Source organism: Toxorhynchites rutilus, chromosome 3 (genome assembly GCF_029784135.1).
Source record: "Toxorhynchites rutilus septentrionalis strain SRP chromosome 3, ASM2978413v1, whole genome shotgun sequence".
Classification (NCBI taxonomy): Eukaryota; Metazoa; Arthropoda; class Insecta; order Diptera; family Culicidae; genus Toxorhynchites; species Toxorhynchites rutilus.
In genome coordinates, this window is record NC_073746.1 from 295569550 (window position 1) to 295595070 (window position 25521).

The 25521-nt window shown below is 38.4% G+C and overlaps 1 protein-coding gene across 3 annotated transcripts in view; it reads right to left on the reverse strand.

Moving 5' to 3' along the window:
* The window catches only part of LOC129778384 (UDP-glucosyltransferase 2), a 127780-nt gene that overhangs the window by 24991 nt on the left and 77268 nt on the right, over positions 1 to 25521 (reverse strand). For all 3 annotated transcript variants that reach the window (XM_055785256.1, XM_055785258.1, XM_055785257.1), the window contains 3 exons: positions 6877 to 7036; positions 5684 to 5867; positions 5211 to 5507 (listed from right to left, as the gene is read on the reverse strand). In XM_055785256.1, the coding sequence (XP_055641231.1) occupies positions 5211 to 5507; positions 5684 to 5867; positions 6877 to 7019 (624 nt within the window). In that variant the 5' untranslated portion in view covers positions 7020 to 7036. The remainder of the gene's footprint in view (positions 1 to 5210; positions 5508 to 5683; positions 5868 to 6876; positions 7037 to 25521) is intronic.

Sequence of the window (25521 nt, forward strand, 5' to 3'; positions counted from 1 at the left end):
CAATACTTATAACAAGCCATTCTTCGTAATATACATAGCACATTGTAAAATGATGATTCTTTAACCTTTTCAGCGTGGAAAGAATATATGAAACCGGGAAATTTGAAGATACATTCTGATTTGTCTAGAAAATTTGAACGAATTTCATACCAAAAAAACAAAACATCCTCATTTTACTCGCTGCGCCATCTGGTTGTAAATCCAACGTAAATTCGTCAATCGAGCAAGTATTAATTGGTCGCCTTTGACACCAATGTTTTTATTATATCAAAATTTAAAGTCCCTTTTCAAACATTGTTTTTTTAATGAGCCTCCACAGGAAACATCTGCCACTTTCCCATCGCCGAAGCGGTGTTTTTGAAGACAATCGCCGACGATGGTGAGCAATGGAAAGTAACAGTCCCAGTATCGGTGATTGGCACGTAGGTAATCGGCCAGATCACCGTGCACTATCCGCTACTGTAATGAATTCTTGTCTAATGTTCAGAGGGGTGAACTTTAAAGTCATCCGATTCCATTTTTACATTTTATCAGCATGTAAAAATGGATTATCTAAAGCGTAACATAGCCGTTTTTCGATATCTCATTTTTTCGATTTTATTATGAGCTTCATTTTCATTTCAGCGATTTTTCATAAAAAATGACTTATTTTCAACAAAAATGGCCGTCGTTTTGGCAATTTTTCATATTTTTAAAAACCCCTATGCTCTAGGTATTGTCCTAAAGTTTCAGTACCACCAGCAAGGTACCGATTTCAAATCATCAAACTGTTAACAGCGTAAAAATCATAATTTGTGCAATCAAAAAATCGAAAATACATCTTCAAATATACCTTGAACAATAAACGAAATACTCGAACACTTCATTTTATTCCCAACATTCAAAAAAAATCACGAAAATTCATTATTTTTCGACCTTCCTGACAGGGATCCCCCTTTAAGTTAACGAAAAGCTTTAAAATTTGAGAATCTACTTGCAATAATCTACTTCATTTCCATAATGTCGTTATTTTAGTATTCCTTTGTCAAGGTTTACTACTGTCTATTTATTGATGAAAAACCAATGATTTTGAGAATTGACGTGTTTTTCCAGCTCCACCGAAGCTGCCAATTTAGGTTGGTTGGTGGTGATGATATTGCTGCTGTTGTTGCAAAACCGGATGTGACTGAGGAAGATGTGAATAATGAGTCTGTTCGAGGTTTACTACAGTGAGGGAACTTGTTCTCCAGCATAGATAGGTCTCTTTCAAATCTGCTTTCCATATTTTGCGGAAACCAGGCGTTTTCGAATCATCCGACAGTTTATGCAGTTTGATTGTTCTCTGCATCGTCATGTTCCATGAGAGATGGGAAAATCCAACCTGCAGCCATTTGATCAATAAGCTAATCTGTGTGTCGATCTTTTGACAAAAAAAAATTTTTGAGATGACAGTAGATCTCGACGTTTCATGCAATTTGAAGACATTTGCCATCAAACAATTTTTTTCGAAAATCCCGATTTCCTTTACTCCCCCCTTGGGTGATTTTTCGGTTTTCAAAAAACTCAAACTTTGACCGCTGTGCGACACTAGTAAATGAAATCCGATTGAGCTGATATTTTGCATAGGGTAGTTTTTCGTGGGAATCAACATTTTTAATCAAGTTCGCTTTGAAAATTCGAGATGGCCATTTTCATTAACACTCTAATGTACATTCTACTAATGTTTGCATCACCAAATATTTAGTAACTTCTTTTACCAAGGATATTCGTGGGTGTGTGAAAACCGGTGTATCAACTTGTTAAAACTACCTACGGTTGTATTGAAAGTCTACTGTACTCTAGTGTATTGTTTGTGAACTTTTTAAAAATCCGACCAGAAATGATTGGAACGTATGTTTCCATTTTTTCAAGTTTCAGTGATGTTCCCTCACTACCAGTACTTCGCATGAAAATTTTCAAACGCTGCTGCTCTATACTGAACAGAGCTCCGAATGTCTTAGGCAACTTAGGCGAAATAATTGAAAAATTCGGGTTTTGTCGTTTTCGAGGTGTTGAGACCGAAGAAACAGTATCATGAATGAGTCTTTTCTTTAAAAGAAAATGCCAAAAATAGTATTTATTTTATCAGACTCTCTTGCAATTGCGTTGCAGTGTTACGAGTTGCAGAAAACATAACACGAAACAAGACAAATGAGATATCAATCTGAAGACAATTGTGAATTATTCCTAAATTATTCTTAAAGGCGGTTATGTTTCTTTGTACTTTTTGCTAGAGAAAGTAAAAGGTGTGTCACATCAAATTGCATCAAATTGCAAAAACGCTGTAGAAATTTAATTTTTAGGAATTATATCTTCAGCTTTCGCTTATAATCAGATAAGAGTGTATAGATCACGTTGGCCATGCTTCACTGTCAATTTTTCGTAAATTTGGAAAAATTTCGTCGAACGAAAAAGAGCGTCGTGAATTAATCCGGCGCACTCATTTCGAGAATCCGGAGTTGTCACATCGGGACATCGGTAAGATGCTGGGAATCGTCCAATCCACGGTCAGCAGAGTACTAAAACGATACTTCGAGAACCTAACCATCGACCGGAAGGTGAAGAACGGCAAAAATGGATGCTCCGTCAGTGAAAAAGATCACAAGCGCGTAGTTAAGCAGTTTAGACGTGATCCGAGAAGTTCGGTCCGGGATGTCACCAATAAGCTGAATTTGTCAAGTTCATTCGTCCAGCGGACCAAGCAGCGGGAGGGCCTGCGTATATACAAGGTTCAGAAGGCTCCTAACCGCGACGAAAGGCAAAACATGGTGGGGAAGACGCGAGCCCGGAAGCTGTACACCGAAATGCTGACGACGAAACCTACATCAAAGCAGACTTTCGTCAGCTGCCGGGCCTGTTGTTCTTCTCCGCAGAGGACAAATTCAGCGTTCCGGAGGAGATTCGCAAGCAGAAACTATCCAAGTTTGCCAAAAAGTACATGGTGTGGCAAGCGATCTGCTCTTGCGGAAAGCGGAGCGCCCCTTTGTGATCACTATTGAAGCAGCACGAGGGCCCGACCATCTTCTGGCCGGATCTCGCTTCGTGCCACTATTCAAAGGACGTGTTGGAGTGGTACGAAGCCAACGGGGTCACCTTCGTGCCAAAGGAAATGAACCCGCCCAACGCGCCGGAGCTTCGCCCAATAGAGAAATATTGGGCGATTATGAAGCAGGCCCTCCGGAAGAACCCAAAAGTTGTCAAATCGGAGGCGGACTTCAAGAGAAAATGGATTTCTGTTCAAAAAAGACTACAACCTGACGTTGTACAGAACCTTATGGACGGGGTAAAGAGGAAGGTGCGAGCATACGGGCTTGGGCTCGAAGTATGAATAAAAAGAAAATGCCAAAAGTTGTTTAATAGTTTTTATTTTACTGTCTAAAATTTTCAAAAGGATCGGTCTACTGGGCGAATTTCTACAGCGTTTTTTCCGTGATGCAATTTGATGTGACACACCCTTTATGCCAAATTTGTTATTCCGTTTAAGATGAAGATATTTTAATTTGAAATACATGAATTACTGCAGCTTGAAATTGATGCTACCGGAAAAAACCGTTAAAACAACTTATGGCAGATAAGGATCGCAATAGAGTCTGCAGCAAGATGAGCTATGTTATAAACTCAGTTTAAAATCGTAGGCGAAAAAAAAATTGGAAGCAGAGTTGAACAAAAGAGACAAAGTGACATTTGGAGGAAAAAACAAACATCAAAGAAAAAAAAATGCGAGAATCTAGGTAAAGCAAAGCTATTCCAATGACTATGCGGGAAGCTTTTAAAAATAAGAGACCGGGCCGCTAGTGTTGAATAATAAAATTAAATTTTGCTAAAAAAATTGTTTTACTATGTTACCTTAAACTCTGCAAAAAAAAATCCAAAATCACTCTTGAGTTGGAAAAAACCTTTCTATTCGTGGAACTTATTTAGTAACCAGATTTAAATGGTTTTGCAACACTTCATTCGTAAGAAAAAAAGTCAATTAAAATTTTGCATATCATCAGATCATTTTGTTTCGCAGTTTGTGCTGGATTGTGAGATGAACTAGTTACAGACAACATTATTGGTCGTTTGCGATGATTTGTTTCCATGATTTGGTGCAAAAAGAAAAACAAAAATCTGCGGCGGGGCTATTCCTAAGTTTTTCTGGTTCAACAAGCCAAATTTGGTTCGTCGATGCAGAAAAATAAAAGACGTGATGAGCTCAAGCGAAAAACGAAGTTATTCTCGCAACAACGAGTTTTGTGAACACTATTCTGCCGGCAATGTTTTCCGACACATGACGAATCGTCGAGAGTGGAACGAAACGATGTTACATCACAACACAAAGTTATGCGCTAGAAATTCCATTACTTACTAAACATGCACAGTGGAGAGATAGTTTCCATCGAGGAACTTCAATTTCCTCACCAAATAAAAACAGTTACCAAATTGTCATCGCTAAGATTCATGTAAACTTCGACACATTTAAGGGTGTCTTCACATTTTAAGGCGCCTCTGATACTAACTGACCCCAGTTGGAGCGACCGAGCGGTCTTATTATGATAGCAGCCGGCGGACTGAACCGATCAATAATCTTCACAGCAGCAGAAAATACGCCGCTGGTAGCATAACAAGCCGCGGTCGGTTTTTAGCAAATGTCACGGTTCTCATCTCCTGAGTTGCCGCCAGAATTGTACGTGGTTGACCTTAACCACAATTGACCATGCAAGGCGGGAACGCGACGTGTGTGCGCTCGCTCTCGTGGGGGGGGCGCTCTAATCTGAGGGGAGATCTAGAATGACAAAAATGACCGTTACTAAGTGGTCAATTTTCTAGACCATGGCTTTCCACTATTTTTCGCTTCGTTTTGAGATAACGCGATTAAATCAGAGGGATGGGGTCGTGCATGGTGCGAGAGACGAGGGATATAACGCAGAACAAATTTTGCGAGCATGTTTATTAGAAAAAAAATTACCAGCTTAGCTTGGGGTAATCCTATGAGAGAGAAAAGAGAATGATTTTTAATTGCTCGGCGAGGGACTAATTACAGTTTAATTGAGTTTAGCACTGAAAATGTATGTTTTGGACGTTTCAACAGTTTCAGCACGTTAATGAGTCATAAAAACGGGTCATTCCAGTGCAACATTAAACTTGAACTCTGTGCAATTCGGGCGACATTTGGTCCATGCTATAGTACTGAAATTTCGACTCATACTCACCACATATATTGACTGAATGGCAATGGTGAATATCGTGTTCATCAAACGCTGGTAGAAGTTCATGTCATCGGTCAGGGCGCGGAAGAAGACGGGTGTCACCGAGTAGGGAGCAGGATTCCCCGCCATAGCCATTGTTCCCGTGTAGAAGCCAACGGTGTTGATGTACATGTACGGGGCTCCCAGGCGGTAGGCTAGTCCCAGGGCACACTCTGGATATGCTCCGTCTAGGATGAGTAGATCAAATTTTCTTCCCAGCAGATCAGTTGCTTCCTTGTCCTCCAGCGTTGCATCGCATGCCTGTCAATAAATGTAAATCAGAAAATGCTTCATATAGGGAAACCGTTCTGGAGTAAAATCGAGCACTTCAAAATTCCATTATTTCTAAACGTGCACGAGAATTGATAGAATTAATCATTCTGTACCCGTTGGACTTGTACTGCTTCTATTAATTCGGTATTCAAGTGCACTCTTACCTGCCATGAATAGCGGAAGATATCCCACACCGAGAGGGGCAAATCTCCGCGCATCCGAGCTCCCAGCAAGTCCCAGTTGGTGTAGTTACGGATGTACTCGACCAATCCGGAGGGAGTAATCTCCTGTAATCCATTGAGTGAGAAATCGGGAGGAAATCCACTCACGAAGGTGATGTTGTGCCCCCTGTTGAATGGAAAAATAAACAGAATTACCGATTCAATCGACGATTTTCTTGCTATCATCATATTGTACTTTTCGTCAATCGATCCATGCGCCATTGACAGTGACACCTTATATATGTTTGAGTTAAAATCTAATTGATTTCAATTCATGAAAAGTTGATTGAACAATGCTCGGCAAAAGAATTAATTATAACGGAAATCCCTCACTCCAATCAATCATAGCCAATGCTCAATTGTTTTTCAAACGGTACAATGTTTCTAAATGAAAACATAATAGTGACCAGCCATGAGGACGACATTTCAATTATGGAGAGCCGTGAATGAACTCATTCAATCATAAAAAGTCGGTGAATTGAGTTCAAAAAGCGCATAATGATACTTAGCGCCATATTCCGCATCAATACCGGCAATGGCGACATTGCGAATCAATTATTAACACAGGGCTTTTGTTACATGCCGCGTGCTGCAAAAGGAAATCATGCTTTCGGAATTAATTTCGAGCTGTCAAATTTTGTTTGTTCGTTTGTTTGGAAGGTTCAAGAGAATCTGCAAACAAACAAAAATTTATAGACTCATCAAGGCTCACGTTCAATACCAAATTTTTCATTAAAAAGGGATCCGCTGATGTTGACGAATTGACAAGTATCACCATATGTTGATAGACAAAGTTTTTTTTTTGTGGTATGAGCCGAAAATAATGGTCATGTCTCCGTGGCTTTCAATTCCGTTTGGGCTTAGCGTCAGTAATCCAGCCTTTTGTGTCCATCTACGGCGAAGTGATCCCGTTTCACAAGCGGATTCATTTTCTGTGCTTCCTTCAAAATAGATCAAAGGGTACGTATGGAAACACTAGTTTTCGGCTTGTGGTTTTTATTCATGTACACATTTTTCACTATTTTCTTTCCGCAACGCTGTGGTTCTTGGCTGAGAAAATAGGCAGAGTCTAATTCGCAAAACCACCGAAATACTTGCAGAAATAACCTACTTTCGTTGCTTTTCAGCTAGCTTACCTCGGTATCAGTCCTTTGGCTAACTCCCAGAAAGGAATTTTGTGCGATTTGGTGCCTCCCATCGTGATCATCAGAATGTCCGCTGCGGAGCACAGCGATAATAGTGCTAAAAGCACCCATAACGAGTGCCCGCAAGGTCGCATTTCGCACGTTGGATTATCTGGAAATAATTGGAAAGAAGGATGTGAACAGGATTAGCGGTTGCGTTTGTGAGAAGAGAACGTCCACCGGCTGGGTTTGTGAATTACAGAGTTTTTTTTTTGTAGAGGTTAATCCAATTTGGGTGGACACGAGTCCAGTTAGAAGGTGGGGGCTACTGATTAATCCAAACCACGATTTGGGCATGTTGCGTATTCGTACAAGTAATAACACGGCAACTGAATTGCGAAAATCTCAGGGCCGATATGGCCTCCTGGACAAACTTTTTTGTGAATCAGTGGTTTATTCCAATTCATAAATTTTGAGAATTAGTTGATGGCGTGACGTGTTTTTTTTTTTTTTTATCTTCGCTTATTTTTTCGTCGGCCTATTTCCGCCACTTTAGTGCCAATCACCGACATCAGGGAGGCGACTCCACCTGTTCCTACCTATCAGACTCAACAACTCATGAGCCGGGCCAACTTCTTTTACTTCCGCTCCGAAGGAAGACGTAACCAGAGATTTTTCGCCTCAGAAAATCCCAACGACGCCAGCTGGGATTGAACCCAGGCCGATCGGATTGTGAGGCTGTTACGCTAACCATACAACCACTGGCGCCGTCCAGGCGTGACGTGTTGCGAAACGATTTTGTAGCTCATGATTTTTTTTTATTAAATCGCACCTACCTTTGCCAATGAGTCAGCCCTCTCATTACCCGGAATTGAGCAATGTAATAGTGTTCAACAGGTCGTGAGGCGACGCTGTCCAGCGCCCAGTGTATCGCTGCCAATTCAGCAATATACACTGAGCAAGGATTCTGAAGACTGTGGGAGGTGCTAAAAAATTCGTTGAACACTCCAAATCCTGTGGACTCATTCATAGAGGACCCATCAGTAAAGTACATATTATCACAATTGATATGCCCATACTTTGCATTGAAGATCGTAGGAACGATCCCCGATCGATGATAATCTGGAATTCCATGGATTTTCTCCTTCATGAACAGATCAAAATGTACAGAGGAATTGATGTAGTCAGGAAAACAAACACGGTTGGGAATATACGAAGAAGGATCAACCTGCATGGAGATGAATTCATGATACGAAGTCATGAATCCAGAATGAAAATTTAGCCCGATCAGCTGCTCAAAATTTCCGATCACCAATGGGTTCATAACCTTACACCGGATGAGGAACCGAAGAGATAATAAATTGAAGCGATCTTTTAGTGGGAGTACGCCTGCCAAAACCTCGAGACTCATGGTATGCGTTGAGGGCATACATCCCAACGCAATACGGAGTCAAAGATACTGAATTCGCTCGAGTTTAATTCATGAGTGATCGGTTTACCCCAAAAGTTGAAGCTTTGGTTTTGCTGGTCTATGTTTAGCTCATGATGAAACATTGTGAATTTGTCTTGCGGTCAATGTAGATGGTGCGTCTGTTTCTACCCATGATTTTTGGATGGGGATTGGGATTCTCAAAATAGGCTGGCTGTTTGTTCTTCGAGTGTTTCTTCTTCGACTCCAGGTACAGTTCCAAAATGTCGAGACCATTGTACACCTATCTTTTTCAATAGAGCCTTTTTACCAATAGCTTCTCGAAGTAATCGATATCATCTAGCAGCATTTGTATATGGATATAATTTTCACTCCTCAAAACATTGTTTATTTTTAATAATATTATCTCACTTTACACACCTTCACATTATCTTACTTCAACATTTCGTCATCATTTTTGAAGTCTTAGGTTCTTTTTGAATTGGCTCTCATACAAACAAAACACAAATTTCGGCACAACTCGAGAAATAATAGAGCAAATGGAACCAAAATTAGAATGTGAAGATTTAAGAGTACAAGGAATGTTTTTATGATGGTTTGACATCCCTTCCCAGGGTCCCATAAAAGTATTACACATATTTCAAACGGTTGTGTCCCATTCACCCGAAACTCGTTTACCCAATGCACATTTGCCCGAATGTAACACATACCCGAATGTAACAAATACCCGAGTGCAACATTTACCCGAATGGAATGTTTACCCGAATGAAGAAGGAAATATTCTGACAAATCAGATTATGAGTTTTGTCGAATCTCCTGTTACGAAGTTACGAAGTAAAATGAGAAATTATCTTCTTTCCTTTCAGTATCGCTCGTTAAGGCCAAGAGATCATTCAGAAATGAGCTTGGGTTAGGGAATATTCCGAAAATTAAGCAGGTAACCAAAACATAAAAATTTGAATGAAAATGTGAAAAGAATAGATAAGAAAAAAAAGTTACTTACGGTTTCACCACCGCAGCGCAGTTTTTATCATAAATTTATTATTTCGTGATGAAATTTTTTTCTGAGGTCAATGTAATGAGGGAGAAGTCCCCATTGAACGAGGATAAGCCACCGAGGCGGTACGAAGCCGTTGAGGTGAGGCAATCCAAGGAAGCGGAGGCCTTTCGCAAGCAAACCTGAGTTCCACCTATTGCCCGGTTTGTTTGAAACATAGGAGACGATCCTTTAGATAGATAATAATCCTAATAATAAAATTTGCGTATCATTCGAATAAATCCTTCTTTCGGGTAGGTGTCGTATTCGGGTAGCTGTCGCATTCGGGTAAATGTTTCATTCGGGTAACTGTTTTATTTTTCTTTCTCTATTATAGTGACTTTTAACACATTTCGGCTGGTTCGTCACTTTCACTTCCATTTTTGGAAGAATGTCGGGAGTGAGAATTGAACTCGTGATCTATCTTTGCGTGAGAGGTATGGATGTTACCACTACGCCAGATCAGTTTCTCGCGGGTAACTGTTACATTCGAGCGATCGTCACATTCGGGTAAATGTTGTATTCGGGTAGATGTTACATTCGGGTAGCTGTCGCATTCGGGTGAGAGGAATTCGGGTAACTGTCTTTCGGGTGAGTGGGTTTCGGGTAAGTGTGACATAATCATTTCAAACAACCAGTTTAACAACTAAACATGACAATTGAACAATTTTTGGGCTTCACTCGCCTAAGGTTAGCCTCAAACCGTAGTTCAAAAGTCTGGACTTGAGTCGGGATTTTATCCGTACCTTCTCCCGACTCATGTCCAATCACTGTTCATTAGATGCACTACTATTCCGCTTCAATCTTGCCAGCAGCAATCTCTGCGTTTGTGGTAAAGGTTATCACGATATCGAACAAGTTGTTTGGTCGTGCGAGATGTATCTTGTCATCAGATCGAATTTAGAAAACTCCCTTCGGGCCCGAGGAAGGCAGCCCAAGGTGCCGGTGAGAGATGTGTTGGCTCGGTTAGACCTTGATTACATGTCCCATATATATGTTTTCTTTAAAGCTATCGATGTTCTTTGCGAGTAATTCGTCTCCTTGCTATAAACAGTAGAATAAGTTGAAACGTTGAAATACACTATAGATATACGAATAGATTTAAAAATTTAGTGTTCATCAACATTGTAACAATTTCCTTATATCCCATCCTTCTCCTAAAAATATGCCACCCTTCTAAACTCGAGTATACCGCGAATAATCAGGTTTCCACCTTACTAACCATAGATGTAAGAAAATTGTTTATATATATATATATATATATATATATATATATATATATATATATATATATATATATATATATATAGTTTTAAAATTATATTTAAGAATTCGGCTCCTTTAAACTTATGTAACTGAGCCTGTAAAAATAAACGAATTAATAAAAAAAAATTAAAATTTCGAAAAACTCTGAGGGAAAACAGAAAAATTCGGAAAATTTAATTCCCAAGTGTTCTACAATTACATCGTGATAAGCGTTTTCAATTCATTTGATGTTTGCGCTAACGAAATTGATCTTTGTTCGAAAGTGCAAATGGACTTCAGGTGGAAAAACGCACCCTTACTATATAAATAAAAATGAATCGCCAAATGTGTCAGAAAAAAAAACATTAGTCCGATTTAAGCCATTTTCATTGTGTTTTATTTTCTGTATCAAACATTTATTCCAGTAACGAAAGTAACGAAAAAACATGTTATTTGCAAGTAAACGAAGAATCTTGAACTTGAATTGTGTCTGAAAATAATTTTATATTATAATGAGTTTTGATAGAAGCACTAGGAAATTTATAGTAAAAGGAAGCTGTAAAGGGTCTATCCGAAGATCAATCAATGAATAGTTCTACGATTGAATCCACGAACGTTCGCTTAGTAAGGAAAACTGAATGTTTGAAAGTATTGATAGCAAAAAATCCATTTTAGACGGGACGAAGTTTGCCGGATCAGCTAGTGTAACATATTTGTCGAATAGATAATAGATAATAATAGATAATAACTGTCGGGCTTTAGATGCAAATTTCCTCCTAAATTCGTTCCCTGGACCACTGTAAAATGATGTATAGATTCCCGATTGTTACTAAGAAAGTGAAAGCGAATATGGGAAGATTTTAGTAAAGATAATTCGTTTGAGGAAAACCGAAAATCAGTTGCAAAAATTTTGTTTGGATTATCGTATAATGAAGCCGTTAGAGTAAAAGAAGAAGGTTTCAGTGTGGGATGGAGCCTAAAAGGTTGCCACATCAAAATTAAACGTTCATCGCACTAAAGAACGTTTACATCTATGAGCCTATAAGAAGCAGAAGCAGCTAAAAGGAATTCCTGTAATTGGGGATTGGTGCGCCAGAAACAATCGTATTGTTGAATTAGAACTACGTAATTAATTTATTCAATTCGATGTTTTATCACTTCGAATATTATTTAGAAATGCTACAATTTTTTTAGAAATTTATCTTTAGTAGATTGCTTTGAAAGCTTTCGTAAGGTTTCTGCAGAAGCAGTTGAAGAAGTTAAATAATACACAAGCAGATCATGTGTCTCAATTTGTTTCTTCATGTCGGTACATTAAGTATTTTTCGCGGATGCTATTCCGATGATCTTTTTCGCATTTGATACACACTCGGCTACTTGTTGCCTCAAAACCTTTATATCAAATTCCTTAAGGAGGTATCCTAGAGTACAGGCACGAATTTCGAAGGTTTTTTCGAGCTCCGAACGAAAAACGCGTTTGAAGTTTTGTGTCGAGGCCGTACTAAAGAGGATACCGCATTGTTAAAATGGATGTGCTCGATAAACAATGGGATTTTCGAAAAGCTCTTTCTACGACATATTCCTGAATGTACAAACTATAGAAATATGAAGATTTTTTTTTTGTTTTCGAATTTCTAAACTCTAGATCAGCGTAGATTTTCATCCTTAGTATATGTCATCCAGTTTTTCAATTGAAACGCGAAACCAAATCTTACATAACATTCCAGCACGGCTCTTATTTTCATGGTGAACCGGACGACGATGGACTAGCTTGAAGATTCCCCCACAGAATTGTGTTGCGTAGAACTTTAAGATAACGTCTGCCATGGTCTTTATGATAACGTTATACCAACTCAAGGGGAAACGAAGCCTTTATTATGACGAAAAAAAGCAAAACAAGCGTGTAGAATGGGTGTAGAATGAGACTAAAAATTTATCTTCTTCTTCTTGTTATGTTTTGAACTTTGCGATTCATTAGCCTTTCGAAAAATCTACCTCATCGAAGATCCCCATTTTTTTTCTAGCACAAATATTCCCTTTTTTTATCTCCCTGTGATATCAATATTATCGCGGATTAGGATTGGGCGATCTCGGATCGATGCTTAGAAGATCGTTCTTTTCCATTCCGATTTACTATTTTTTGGATCGATCTTTTGTACTCGATAAAATCGAGATAATCGTTTTTTTTGCTTTCGATCTTCTCGATCTTCTTGTAAATTTGTTTTTCAGTGTACATCGTTTTTTTATCTCATCAAATGTCACCTAACATTTTTTGAACATAATGTCAACAGTTGGATTGCTTCTTCTACGATTTACTTCTGTTCAAATGCTGACAGAGACAGAACTAGTGGCTGCAACTGAGGGGATGAACTGTAAACGATTGCGCATAGGATCACTGAGCCTGATATTGACATCAATTAGGGGAAAAGGGGGGAATTTCGACCACCTAAGCAAATCGCCTAATATTTCCAAACCAATACGGTCTAAATAAAAAATGTCACATTGTATACTGAGCTACACTTGTTTTCTCTCAATAAATAATGTTTAATCATTATATAAAGCTTCAATCTACCAAATATATCATAAAACAAAAGAGATGATTTTTGGATTTTGATTTTTTCATTGTTATAAAAATTACAGTTTCGCTACATCAAATTGTTCTTCTTCTGTAGGCGAACAGAACTCTACTGCACAATACACGAAAAGTTTGTCTAATTAGCGGGAAAAACCTCAAAACCACGATCGGAAAACTCACATTTTTTGACGATCAAAGTGCTTGCTGTGTTCATGCTACCGTTTCCCTCTACTTGTGAAGTTTTACCAAAGTTTTTTTTACTTTAGGTACATATGGTTCAACAATAGAAGGAAATGACATTATAAAAAATCTAAGTTGAGCCGTAGTTTTTGAGATAAAAGGGTGGTCCAAATCACCCCACATGACCAAATCACCCCTTGTTACCCTACAGGCGAATGATTGTTTTCTGGATTCGGCGCCAAAATCAAGAATCGGCTTCGACTAAATGACAGATGTATGACATCATTGGCTCTTATTGTCAGCTGAGTTTTGGGCGGTTGTTGAATTTCTAATTATGCTTTTTCAAATATTTTTTTTAATAAAAACGACTACCTGACAGCACAATATGAATGCCCTGTGGCTATGGCCTTCATGCTGAGAAACAAAACAAAATGCTTTTGATATTTAAATAAAAATATGAAATTTGTATTCCCTGTTCAAAGAAAAGACGACATTCATATAGAACAAGCGTATTCGAAAAAAAGCTTTTAATTTTTCAAAAATCGATTCGGTAAAGATCGATTCAGCACAGATCGATTCTTTAGTACCGAATCAGTGGATCGATCCCTAAGCCATTTGGAAAATCGATTCGATAAGATCGATCTTTTTATAAAGATCGCCCAATCCTATCGCGGATGTCTCAGTTGCTTCTTTTTGACGTTAGGTGAGAATACAAGTGAGCATAACAAATTTGTGAGAAAAAGGAAATGCTTCTAATTTTCAGCATTTCATAATATTTACATACCAGGGGATTGTAATATATAATACATCAAACAAACTGTAACAAATTTCTGATTCGTTTTGTCCTATACAAATCGTCAAAATATGTTCGCATAAAAAATATTTATGAAATTCATGTTCATTTTAGAGAAACAGAACATATTTTTTTATTGGGTAACCTTATGGAATCATAGTCCTACATTAAAAAACATCGATCAGGCATAAAAAGCGAAAGCTGTACGATATGATGCTTGGGGGAATTCGAAGTGCATAATAACGAAAGACGAAACATAAGTGAAATGCGACTATGAATCCTTGCCAATGTCATGGTGTTATACAGTGCGAAAAGGGCAAAAATTACCGGTCCAAAACATCCATCAAAGTAGAAAAATTTGGTAAAAAGGATGTTATGGTTCAACTACCTATTTATAGCTGCGGTAAAAAATCGCAACCAATTATTTCAACTGCCTCGATGAACAGCGAAATGTGTGCCGAGGAGTGTTGACAAATACGATTTCACACAAGGATCCTGTTGTCCTTTGGCCAGATTTTTACGTCTTGTCATTAGGGGAGGTGGGGGTAATACGGACGTGTTAAGAAGAACTTCAATTATATCGATGGAAACTCATGCTTTGCAAACCTCAATGCGGTTTCTTGCAATTTAATATACTGTTTTTCTACCTAATTTGCCAAATATTTAACAAAAAAAGGGTTTTCAATGTTTTTTACTGAAATTAAAACAGACGAAAAATCTGTACCATCGAAAATATTCGTTGTGAAAAAATATATTTTATTAGAATAGAAAAATACTCATTCAATTAATATAAATACTACATTTACATTTGCAAGTCATTCGTGTGTTTGATGATGCTTAGACATAGCTATCTTGTTTGATCAAATCTTTTGACCTCAAAATAGCGTTCATCGTATCGTTGCTGAGCCGACTTCGAAGATTATTTTGTTCTGATTATATTCAGAAAAAAAAATTCCAAGGAGTGAGGCGTAGTGAGAACGTCACAAACAAGGCATCGAAGAGCCGAAAATTCGATCGAAAAGTCAATTCTTTTTAGACTTTAAATTTTAGTCCACCAATCCTGCACATGCTCGTTTTTACTTTACAATTCGGCGCTGATATAAGCTTGAAGGGTGGGATTAGTTTTCGGAACATTGTTTTTTTTATGATTTTGCGTAGGGAAAAATGATACATTCTGGAATGTATTCGTTAATTCCCTCGAAGCTCTCGCTCTCTGTTCTTCACGGTTGCAGAATTATCCAATTGAAAACTTGAGTTTAACGTAAACTGACCAGACGTCCCGCGTTACGCGGGACAGTCCCGCATTTCAACAAAATGTCCCGCGTAAGATTCCGTCCCGCGAAACGTCCCGCATTTCGCAAAAGAAACGAAAATGTCCCGCGATATCAATATATTTCAATTTCACAATTTGATCATGTGACAACGTGAGTCAGACGAAAAGCTCATCTTTGGTCCCCTAGCCCGGTCAGAGCTCAATGTTTTAAATAAGCCGGAAAAACTAGTGTATACTCGACAAGAAGAGGCAGAGTTGTTTGATGAAGTATCGTAAATGAAGCGCTGGGCGGTCTTACGGAAGTTGGCCGGAAGCTGAACCATGGCCGATGAAAAATGTATATTGGCGTGTTATTTTACCTTTTCGTGGCTTTGGTGGTCGTCTGTCTCTCTATCATGGCCATTCGCCCAAAAGTTTTCAATCGGGCGCAGCTGGAGAATGTTGGGAAGGTTGGTGGTCTTCGCGACAACGTTTATCTCCAGCCGATCCATCCTCCAGAGATCTTTTGGCATAATGGGCTGATCCCAGGTTCGGCATAAAGACCACATCACCTTCCCATCTCCGGCATGTACTTCGTACTATATATCTTCCCGTTCATCATATGACTCGAAAGAAGAGCGGCTTGGACATTCCCTTCACGTCTGTCAGAGAAGGACCTTCTTCGAGAACTTGATGTTAATGATATATTCGACGTAATCGCTTACCTGGGGAACGTAAAGTACCCGGTCCCCTGCCATTCGTTGTATTCTAGCATCTACTTGATCTCGTCTTTCATTATGAGTACGGAAAGAAGTTTTTCACTTCTTTCGCCGGAAAGAAGTTTGTCACCAGCACCTCAAGTTACTCCTTCTGGGTGATTGCCTGCTGCTCAGATACGGCCGGTCTCGTCTGACGCTTCCGCATAAAAATGTCCATTTTGGCCAGATTCTTCTCTACCGTTTGGCCGGTTGCTTCGATCTCCCGGCTTAAGGAGCGGCCAAGAGATGATATTGTAAATACCTGATCGGCTATATGTGGCGGACACAAAGTGCCTCAGGATGTCCAACTCCTTCGCTGTGGGGTGGAGCTTACAATATGAAAAAATCATCAAGTTGCTTGACAGTGCTGCTGTTGTGAATCAACAGTCTTGAATCATTTTTGTTGTAGACTTAATAAACGTAAGATTTAAAGGAAATTTGCTCTTATAAATTATCTTTCATCGCCATCCGAAATTAGTCCATTTTTTTGAATGCATACGTTAACACTAAAATCGATGAAAAATGAATTGGAATTTTCGAGCAATCGAGCATTTGGTAATTTGAAGAAAATTGTAGAATTTGAATCGCGCTTGCCAGGCGTAAATGCTCTGATTGAGCGAATGATTTTCGGGCGTAAACAAAATCTAAACCACCGAAAAATCACAACTGAGTGCCGATACTCAGAAAAAAATTATACCGATCATTTTGGACTCGCTAAACTGTGGTTTATGTTCACATAACGTATATGCATAACGTTTTGTTTTTTGTGTCCCACGTTAGACCTCTGACCATCTGGTCACTTTAGTCTAACGTGAACAACACTGCTCTGAGAATATCTGAATGTTCGATCTTGAAGGAGGGTGCATCGTGCCTGGTGTTATCGAAAACTTCTTGAACATCCTACAATGCCATAATTATGGACGTAGATACTGCATTGTGTAAATGAGTTTCATTTTTTAGCCTCAGCAGTTGATGGACAAAGCCCTTCAAGGCAATGACCACTTAGGGGAACGGAGAAATCTCTCAATTACCTTATAGCAGAATTTATCGGCTCATAACTAGCGGGGTCTGTCCCCGGTTTGGTCACGGGTCTTATTTTCGCCTTTTTCCATGTGAATGAGTAGTAATGGAGTTCTATACATCTGTTATATTCATAAATCGTAATGTACATTACAGCGAACAAATATTAAAATAATTCCAATTCGATTGATACGCAAATAAAAATAATAATAATAAAAATATGATTTCCAATTCGAATCGTTAAAGACGCCTTCTTCTTCTTCTTCTTAAATGGCACTAACGTTCCTAGAGGCAGTCCGACGTCTCAATGTAGTATTACTTGCGTCATTTTTACTAGCACTTAGTTGAGATTTCTATGCCAAATGAAACGCCTTGAACGCATTCTGAGTGGCAAGCTCTGGAATACGACATGTAACGGAGGAACATGTTATTTGCAAGTGGTTGAAAAATCTTGAACGAGAATTGTGTCTGAAAATAACCTGATATTACTGATATTGGTAATCAAGTTGAAGCTCTATACACTGACTTTAGTAAGGCTTTCGATCGTGTTGATATACCCTTACTCCTTCTTAAACTTCAAAAAATAGGGATAGAAGTCAAGCTATTGAAATGGCTAGAATCATATTTGACTGACCGCACCCAAATGGTAAGATTTAATGGGGAAATTTCAAAACCAATATTTGTTACATCCGGAGTTCCTCAAGGCTCTCATTTGGGGTCACTTTTGTTCATTTTATTTGTTAATGACGTTTGCGTTTTTCTTAACAGTGTTAAGGCACTTATCTACGCAGATGATATGAAACTGTATATGGAAATAAAGAATGAAGAAGTTGACATAGTTGAAGACTCTCAAACATTCAAAAATGAAGTTGACATAGTTTATAATTGGTGCACTAAGAGTTTATTACAGCTCAATGTTAGGAAATGCACTTTGATTACTTTTACAAGAAGAAGAACACCATTGAACAATGGTGTTATACTGGGTAATCAACCCATCAGTAGATGTCAACGAGTAAGAGATTTAGGTGTGATCTTAGATTCGAAACTAACCTTCGTGGATCATTATAATACAATCATCCATAGAGCAAATAATATGTTGAGCTTCATTAAACGCTTTAGTTACCATTTCCACGATCCGTACACAATAAAAACATTGTATATTACATACGTCAGATCAATTCTCGAATACTGTAGTATTGTATGGTCCCCCTACATAACTTCACACGAAGACAGAATTGAATCTGTACAAAAACAATTTTTGTTATTTGCAATTCGTAAACTAGGCTGGTCTTCATATCATCTACCTCCATTTGAAGCACGCTGTATGCTAATCAATATTAAAAGCCTAAAAGAACGTTGGAACTCTGCCATGATTCTATTTATTATTGATATCATATCACAACGAGTGGACTCAGAAGAAATATTAGGAAACCTGAATTTTTACGCACCGATTAGGAACATGAGAAACCCTAACATTTTTTACATAGATTATCGAAGAACGAATTATGCCAAATATAGTCCTATTAATCGTATGATGAGCCTCTGTAACGAACACAGTGAAACAATTGATGTAACCATGTCAAGATCAATGCTCAAAGACTATCTGGATAGCATAAGATATCGTTAAATTTCACTGTAATATTTGGGCAGCATATTTAGTCTACGCTGGTTTGACGAAATAAATAAATAAAAAAAATTGATTCTGTAACTTGTTAAAATCGTCTTTTAAATTAAACGAATAAATTATCCAGCCAGCTCTCTTTAGATTTTTAGTTTTAAGTAAGTAGTTTTAAGTAGTATGAAGAATGTATCGGTCTACAATTTAGATTGACGACAATAAAAATAAAAATTATAATGATGAGCTTTGGTAGAAGTACTAGGAATTTTATAGTACAAGGTAATTTCAAAGGGGTCGATTAGAATATCAATCAATGAACAGTTCTGCGATTGGGCTCATGAACTTGCGCTTAGTAAGAAAATGCGAATGTTTGAAGGTATTGATAACAAAAAACAAATTTTGGGTGGGACGAAGTTCGCCGGATCCGCTAGTTTACGTTAAAAAACAGGAAGTGGGTTATATCTGTGATATAATCGCAGGGGTGTCGTAGGACTATCGTTGATTTAGATTAGCTTCACCACAACAGCGACAACATGATCCAATCGCTGTTCAATTATAACTGAGCGGATTTCCGAGCGGCGCTCGCTTATATACCGATTGGTGATTTCAATAGCCTGTTTTGAAAGCAATTTTAAGGCTATTGAAACAAGTTTTTGGATCAAAAAGTAACAAGTATATAACGCGTTTATCATACCATTTCGTTCAGTTGTTTTGGAGTTATTAACGCTCAAAATCTCGGTCTCCGGTGTAACGCTTTGATTTTCGAAACTTTGATTTCACACTCCGGTATAGAAATGAAAGACGTAGTCCTACGTCAAAATCAAACGGTTAAGATGAGCGATGAAAAATAGCAAATTATTCCGTGCGTTGTTTTGCGTGTAGGCGAAACGCATTCATGAACTTGAATATCCGATTTTCAATGAATAACCCATGATTCACCACGTTTCGTGTTCCGAAACAAACAACAAACAAATGAATGAAAGAACTACCGAAAGTCACCAAACCGGTTCAAATTGGACTACTTTTTTTGCGATAGGCAGAACGATGCGAAAATGATGGAAACACATACACTCCAATCAGCTGTTCGCAGGAAGATGAAGGTGTTGCCGTTGGTAATTTCATGAAAGTCCAAATGGCTACAGAATTTGTTTTATTAGTCAATCAAACCAAAGCCGGCTTTTGTTTCTGGATTTAAGATAAATCATGCGGCGAGTGTAGCGGCATTGATTTTATTTTGTTTGTTCTCGTATGTTTACACTAGATCTGCCTTGTGACGGTCGGATGCAAGTAAACAGGGTGGAGAACATATTAACCTCTAAACAACTGACTGTCCCACGCAGTGGAAGATTCTCAACAAATTTGGCTATTGCCAATATGAATCTATTCTCAGCCAAATATTTAAGTTAAACTCGAAATTGCGTTAAGCCATGCCTGCCGACTTGACGAAGCATTATCATCATCTTTTTCGTCAACATCGATTGATAGCCAGGGAGCGAATCATTTACACGGGGGAACCTGTTTCCGCCGGTGCCCCACAATGCTCTGTGCGAAAGCGAAAGTGGTTGTGTCATGTGCTTGAGTGATCTCGCGAATTGAGCGGTGTGATGAACACAGAGAATAAACAAAAGCAGCCAGAAGTGGACAGGCAAACAGCTATTCAGCGGTGGGTGGATAGTTGCGGTTTGCGGCTGAAGGAAAACCACCCATTCCGCGAACGAACCCAAGACAACAACTGTGATAATAGTCGTTTTGTTGATAACGTTAAAGCGTCCCATCGGATGGTGAATACCGCTTGTTTAAGGCTCTTGAGGAGAGAGGAAAACGAAGCTAATGAACTATTGAGCGGATAGTAACGCCCATCATCAAGGTCGTCAGTGATCCGGAACTTGAAAGACGTACTTTGCTGCGTAGCTTGCAGGCTGCGGTTTTGATTGCTTTTGTCCGCCGCAGTCAGTAACTTCGATGTCAATAAACTCTCGGAGCAAATGATAGGTTGCAGAGCGATTTCAAAATGATTGATGTCACAAAGGTTATCATTTATGGGTATCGGGAAATGTACTACAAGGTGAAGCTTTTGCGCAAAATGCAGCATAGAGTTAGGTGTATCGAGAATAATTGGATGATATGCTGCATATTTTATCAAATATCTTTTTCATGCTCCCAGTGGATATATCGACTAGATTGAGAGCGTTCGTGACGTTCACAAAAAAAAAATCCGATGTATTGTTTCTTTCTCATTTCTGACTAAACACAACAAGAAAACAGAATAACGATGTGTTTACCTAACGAAGCACATGTTATTTTTCTGATGGGGTTGAAAATAATTCCAATACTGTGCGAAACAAACGAATGTTACCTCTGGATTTTTATGATAATGTACTGCGGATCAGTGAACTGCTTATGGAAACAAAAATTCTACTGGCACGCGAGCTTTTGACACGATGATCAATTTGTTCACAGAAAGTATTGTCCTTTATCTGTGTGTTTTGATGATAATGTTTGTTCGACATCGACAATTGTAAAAACAGATGGTATTTTTGAATGAAATTCAATGAAATAGAATTTTCCATTTCAATCCTTCATTCCCTTGTTCCTATTTGTGTTCATTTATGTTAAGTTACAACTGTTAAGAGATGAAAAACAGCTTCTCAAATGAGCCATTAAATTGATTGATCATAGTTTAGAGAAACGAATCGTTTTATTTCATTTCGTTACTGTTTATACAGGAAAACTTCGATATAACGTACCCTCGATATAACGACACTCGATATAACGTACATTTTACCTCGATATAACGTACACATTTCCAAAGTGTAAAGGAAAATTTTGTTTCAATATTTTTTTTTCTGATAGAACAATGAATTATCTGTATTGTGATGCTAAAACAAGTTTTGTACCTTCAACCAATCCCGAAATACAGCTGGTTTTTTGATTCCGGATTCTAAATGAATCAAATTTTAATCAACAGTACGAAGGGAAACATCATGAGAAAGGCTGGCTTCGTCTTCTGATTGAAGTTATTCATCAACTGTACTAAAACAGCAACACAATAATGTATTATAGACTACGTTTGTGAGTACTTCATTGTGCTTCGATATAGCGTACAATTCGATACAACGTACAATTTTGAAAGTGAAATGTACGTTATATCGAAGATTACCTGTATTACTATTTGTGTAAAAAAATACAGAATCGTCACAGTTTCGGATTGTACGTCCAATTTTCGATGTACGCATCTGTGAGAGAAATTCGAAAAGCATGATTTGAATTCATAGTGTGTTAACAGTGTGCTGTAAATTATATACATGGGGAAACCCATTTACGATTAAAATGATCAACGTCAAATGTAAGATGTGATTTTTGTGTGAGGTTTAACAGGTTTCGTGTTAACACAATAAATGAACACAGTTATCTTTAGTTTCGGACGTTCAACTAAACTAGACGTGTTTTTATTAAGCGAAAATTAAATTTTGAAGCATTTTCTGCACAAATTCCAACCCGCACACGAGCTACATAAGGACCATAGACTCCTCGGAGTAGTACGGTCGAAACTCTGGTACCGAGAACGCTTGCTGCCTGCTGAAGGCATTCCTTTTCATAAATTTACACATTAATGGTTTCAGAAACTATGAGAAACTTTTCAAGGAAATGTGATCTCTTTTTCTCATTCTACAGTCTTCCTGGGCAGTCTGCTGATCGAACGGGGAATTGACGAATTTACGTTGGATTTACAACCAGGTGGCGCAGCGAGTAAAATGAGGATGTTTTGTTTTTTTGGTATGAAATTCGTTCAAATTTTCTAGAAAAATCAGAATTTATCTTCAAATTTCCCGGTTTTATGTATTCTTTCCACGCTGAAAAGGTTAGAAAATCATTATTTTATTTTTATTTTTTTTTTGTGCTATGTACATTACGAGGAACGACTTGTTACAAGTATTATAATTTTCATTTTTGACGTAGAACTACGTCTTTTATTAAGGGTGTCAAATCAGAAAACAGGTCACGTTTTTATGAAATAAAGTTAACGTTAATAACTATTTTTGCCGCGAACGGATTTTGGCGATTTCTATACTAAACGAATCGGAAATTCCGTAAGATTTGTTTAATATGCCATACATTAGAATCCCTTGTTAGTAAATGGTTAAAATTCATGAAAACTTTAAGTGTTTCTATTTCCCCATACATTTGTTCTGTCCATTTGAGTGCTTTCCCGAACAGAGCTATCAATAACGAGCAACTTATCGACGACCAACGGAGGGGAAACTAGGTAGGATTTAAAGTCTCCGTGAACAAAGGAAAAGAAGAAGAATGAAGGGGAATACTTGCTTAGAGTATAAACAGTGGATCTCGCTGAGGCATACTTTCATTCGGCATCGGACTGTTGAGTAATCCAGTTCACTTTGCTTTCGCTGCGCTTCGATCTAAGATTGGACCCCACCAGTGGTAATCCAACTTGGAAATTGTCGTTTGATTTTTCTGTTCGTTTTTCGCGTTATTCGTATCGTGTTTTCTTCTTTCCGCGTCATAAATTGGACGCTTCGCGTAGTGTGCGATGATCAAGAAGAAGAGGAAGGCAGGCTCGAGCCCTGCAAAAAACGAACGCATTGCCAGGGGCAATAAAATTTCGAGGTAAGCGTCATCTAATGATGCACGCGGTGTTGGTACAGTGAAAAGCGCTCGCACTGAACCGAGCCTTCGCGAATGTGACACCGCACCGAACAACAGCGAAGTATGCGATTTCGGCGCGTCGGTCGAAAATGTAAACGCCCAGGCAGCAACCAAAATCAAGTTCCCCCCGCTGGTGGTGAAGGCGGTCGCTCTTGACAAACTCATCAGCGAATTCGCATCGATGGGTGTTACAGCAGAGTACAAGCTGTGTGGCATAATTCGGCCTTTTATCAAGCTGTTAACATTGTTTATTTTCCGTCTTCATAAGGGCTTCGTTTGTGTCTTTGAGAATGCATCAATGCATTAAACTGACGTTATGGCGAAGCAGACGTTAAGGTTGTGCACCAGAAAATTATTTGGGAATACTAAGCATCTTGAATATCTTACTGGAATTCTATGAGTTATTTGGGTTCGCGTGCCAGTCGCAAAACTGCCTTCAACTAGGATTGCATTTGCGCTAATATTGATCATAATGAAGCATTGCTACTGTTTTCGAGGTTGTTATTAACAAAAAGAGTTTATTTCTCTTGTTTAGTCATCAAGAAAGTAAATGTTTTGGAATTTTGTATGTGATTAGGTTTTGCTTGCCAGTAGCAAAACTTCCTCCACTAAGGGCATCCGCACCAATGCGTTGTTACAGACTTTTTGACAACCCTCACCATAACGCAGCAACCCCACTGGTGGTTGCGGTTCAGGTGTGGAAAATAGTAATCGGCCTCTCGGTGAATAGTGAGTTAACAAATTTGGCAACGCGATAGCAACCGAGCCAAGTGTTGCTATTTTCAACAAACGTCAAACATCTGTTGTGGGTTTCATTCGTCTTGTGTTCGTTTTTTGTGATTTTGCTCTGAAATATTATTTCGGAAGTGTATATATTACATTTATCTACCAAAAAACGAACGCGACGAAAAGAGAATTAACTGACACTTGTCATTTCTTCTAGTAAGAGCAATCGTATTCAGCAACCTGCGGTGCGAAAAAGAACTGATACTATAGCAACCGCGATAGCAACGACGGGTGCGCAAATCGATGAGTTAATAAATTGGCAACGGCTAAAACGCGAGAGTAGAAACCTTGAATAGTAACGCATTGGTGCGGATGCCCTAAGGGAGACAGCTGCGCTTATCTCGAGCATGAGAAAGTAATGCAACTCTTTTCGAGGCCAGTAATATTAACAGAAGCGTTTCTTTTGAGAATAGCGCAAAATGATGAGAAATGTTTATATTGCTAGTAGTTTCAAGCCACCAATGTATAGCTCTGTATGCATGCTATGGTGAACGCTTGTTTGGCGCTCGTTTTACGCTTAGTTTGTACGAATGATATCTAGAGGTGCGATTCCTTTGAGGCAATACTAAATAACATGTAGCATGATATTTGATACTTGCAAGTGTTGTCATTGTTGTTGTTTACATGCGCTGCCAAAGATATATTGATGTAGTTATGAGATATGGAATAATGTGCTGGTGCAACATGTATATAATCGACTGTAGCCGAGTCTATGTCAATTTCGAAAAAGGCCACCGGAATAGCGTTCGAGGTAAATTTTCAATGCATTGAAATGAAATAAATTGCGACATACGATTGTTTTGCGAGGGAAAGAATGAATCATCAATCAATTATCGTCAACTGATTAAACAATGAAAAAATCATTTCAGAGATTATTCTACTAAGCAGTTGTTTCTAAAATTTCACAGCATTATAGAATAATATCCGAAGGTATAAACAAGCGACTTATATAAAATAACAGCGTAGTTCTACGTCAACAATGCGGTCGTATCTTGGACACAACCTCCTATAATTTTTTTCAACTAAGTGAACGATGAATAGGGTGTTTTGCGCTAAAAATACTGCAAATCCTTCTCGTATCGGCCCTTACACAATCAATGATATCAGCCAATTTGACATGATATCGATTTCATCGCAATTATCCATAGTATCAATAACCGGTATGCATTATCAAAATTTTCGAAGATTATCTATGACTTTGGTCAAATCGCGTGTTGAAACCATCGTAAATATACAAAACACCAACTTTCTTACCATATACTGACGACATTCAATGGCTGAAATGAATCTAAATTGA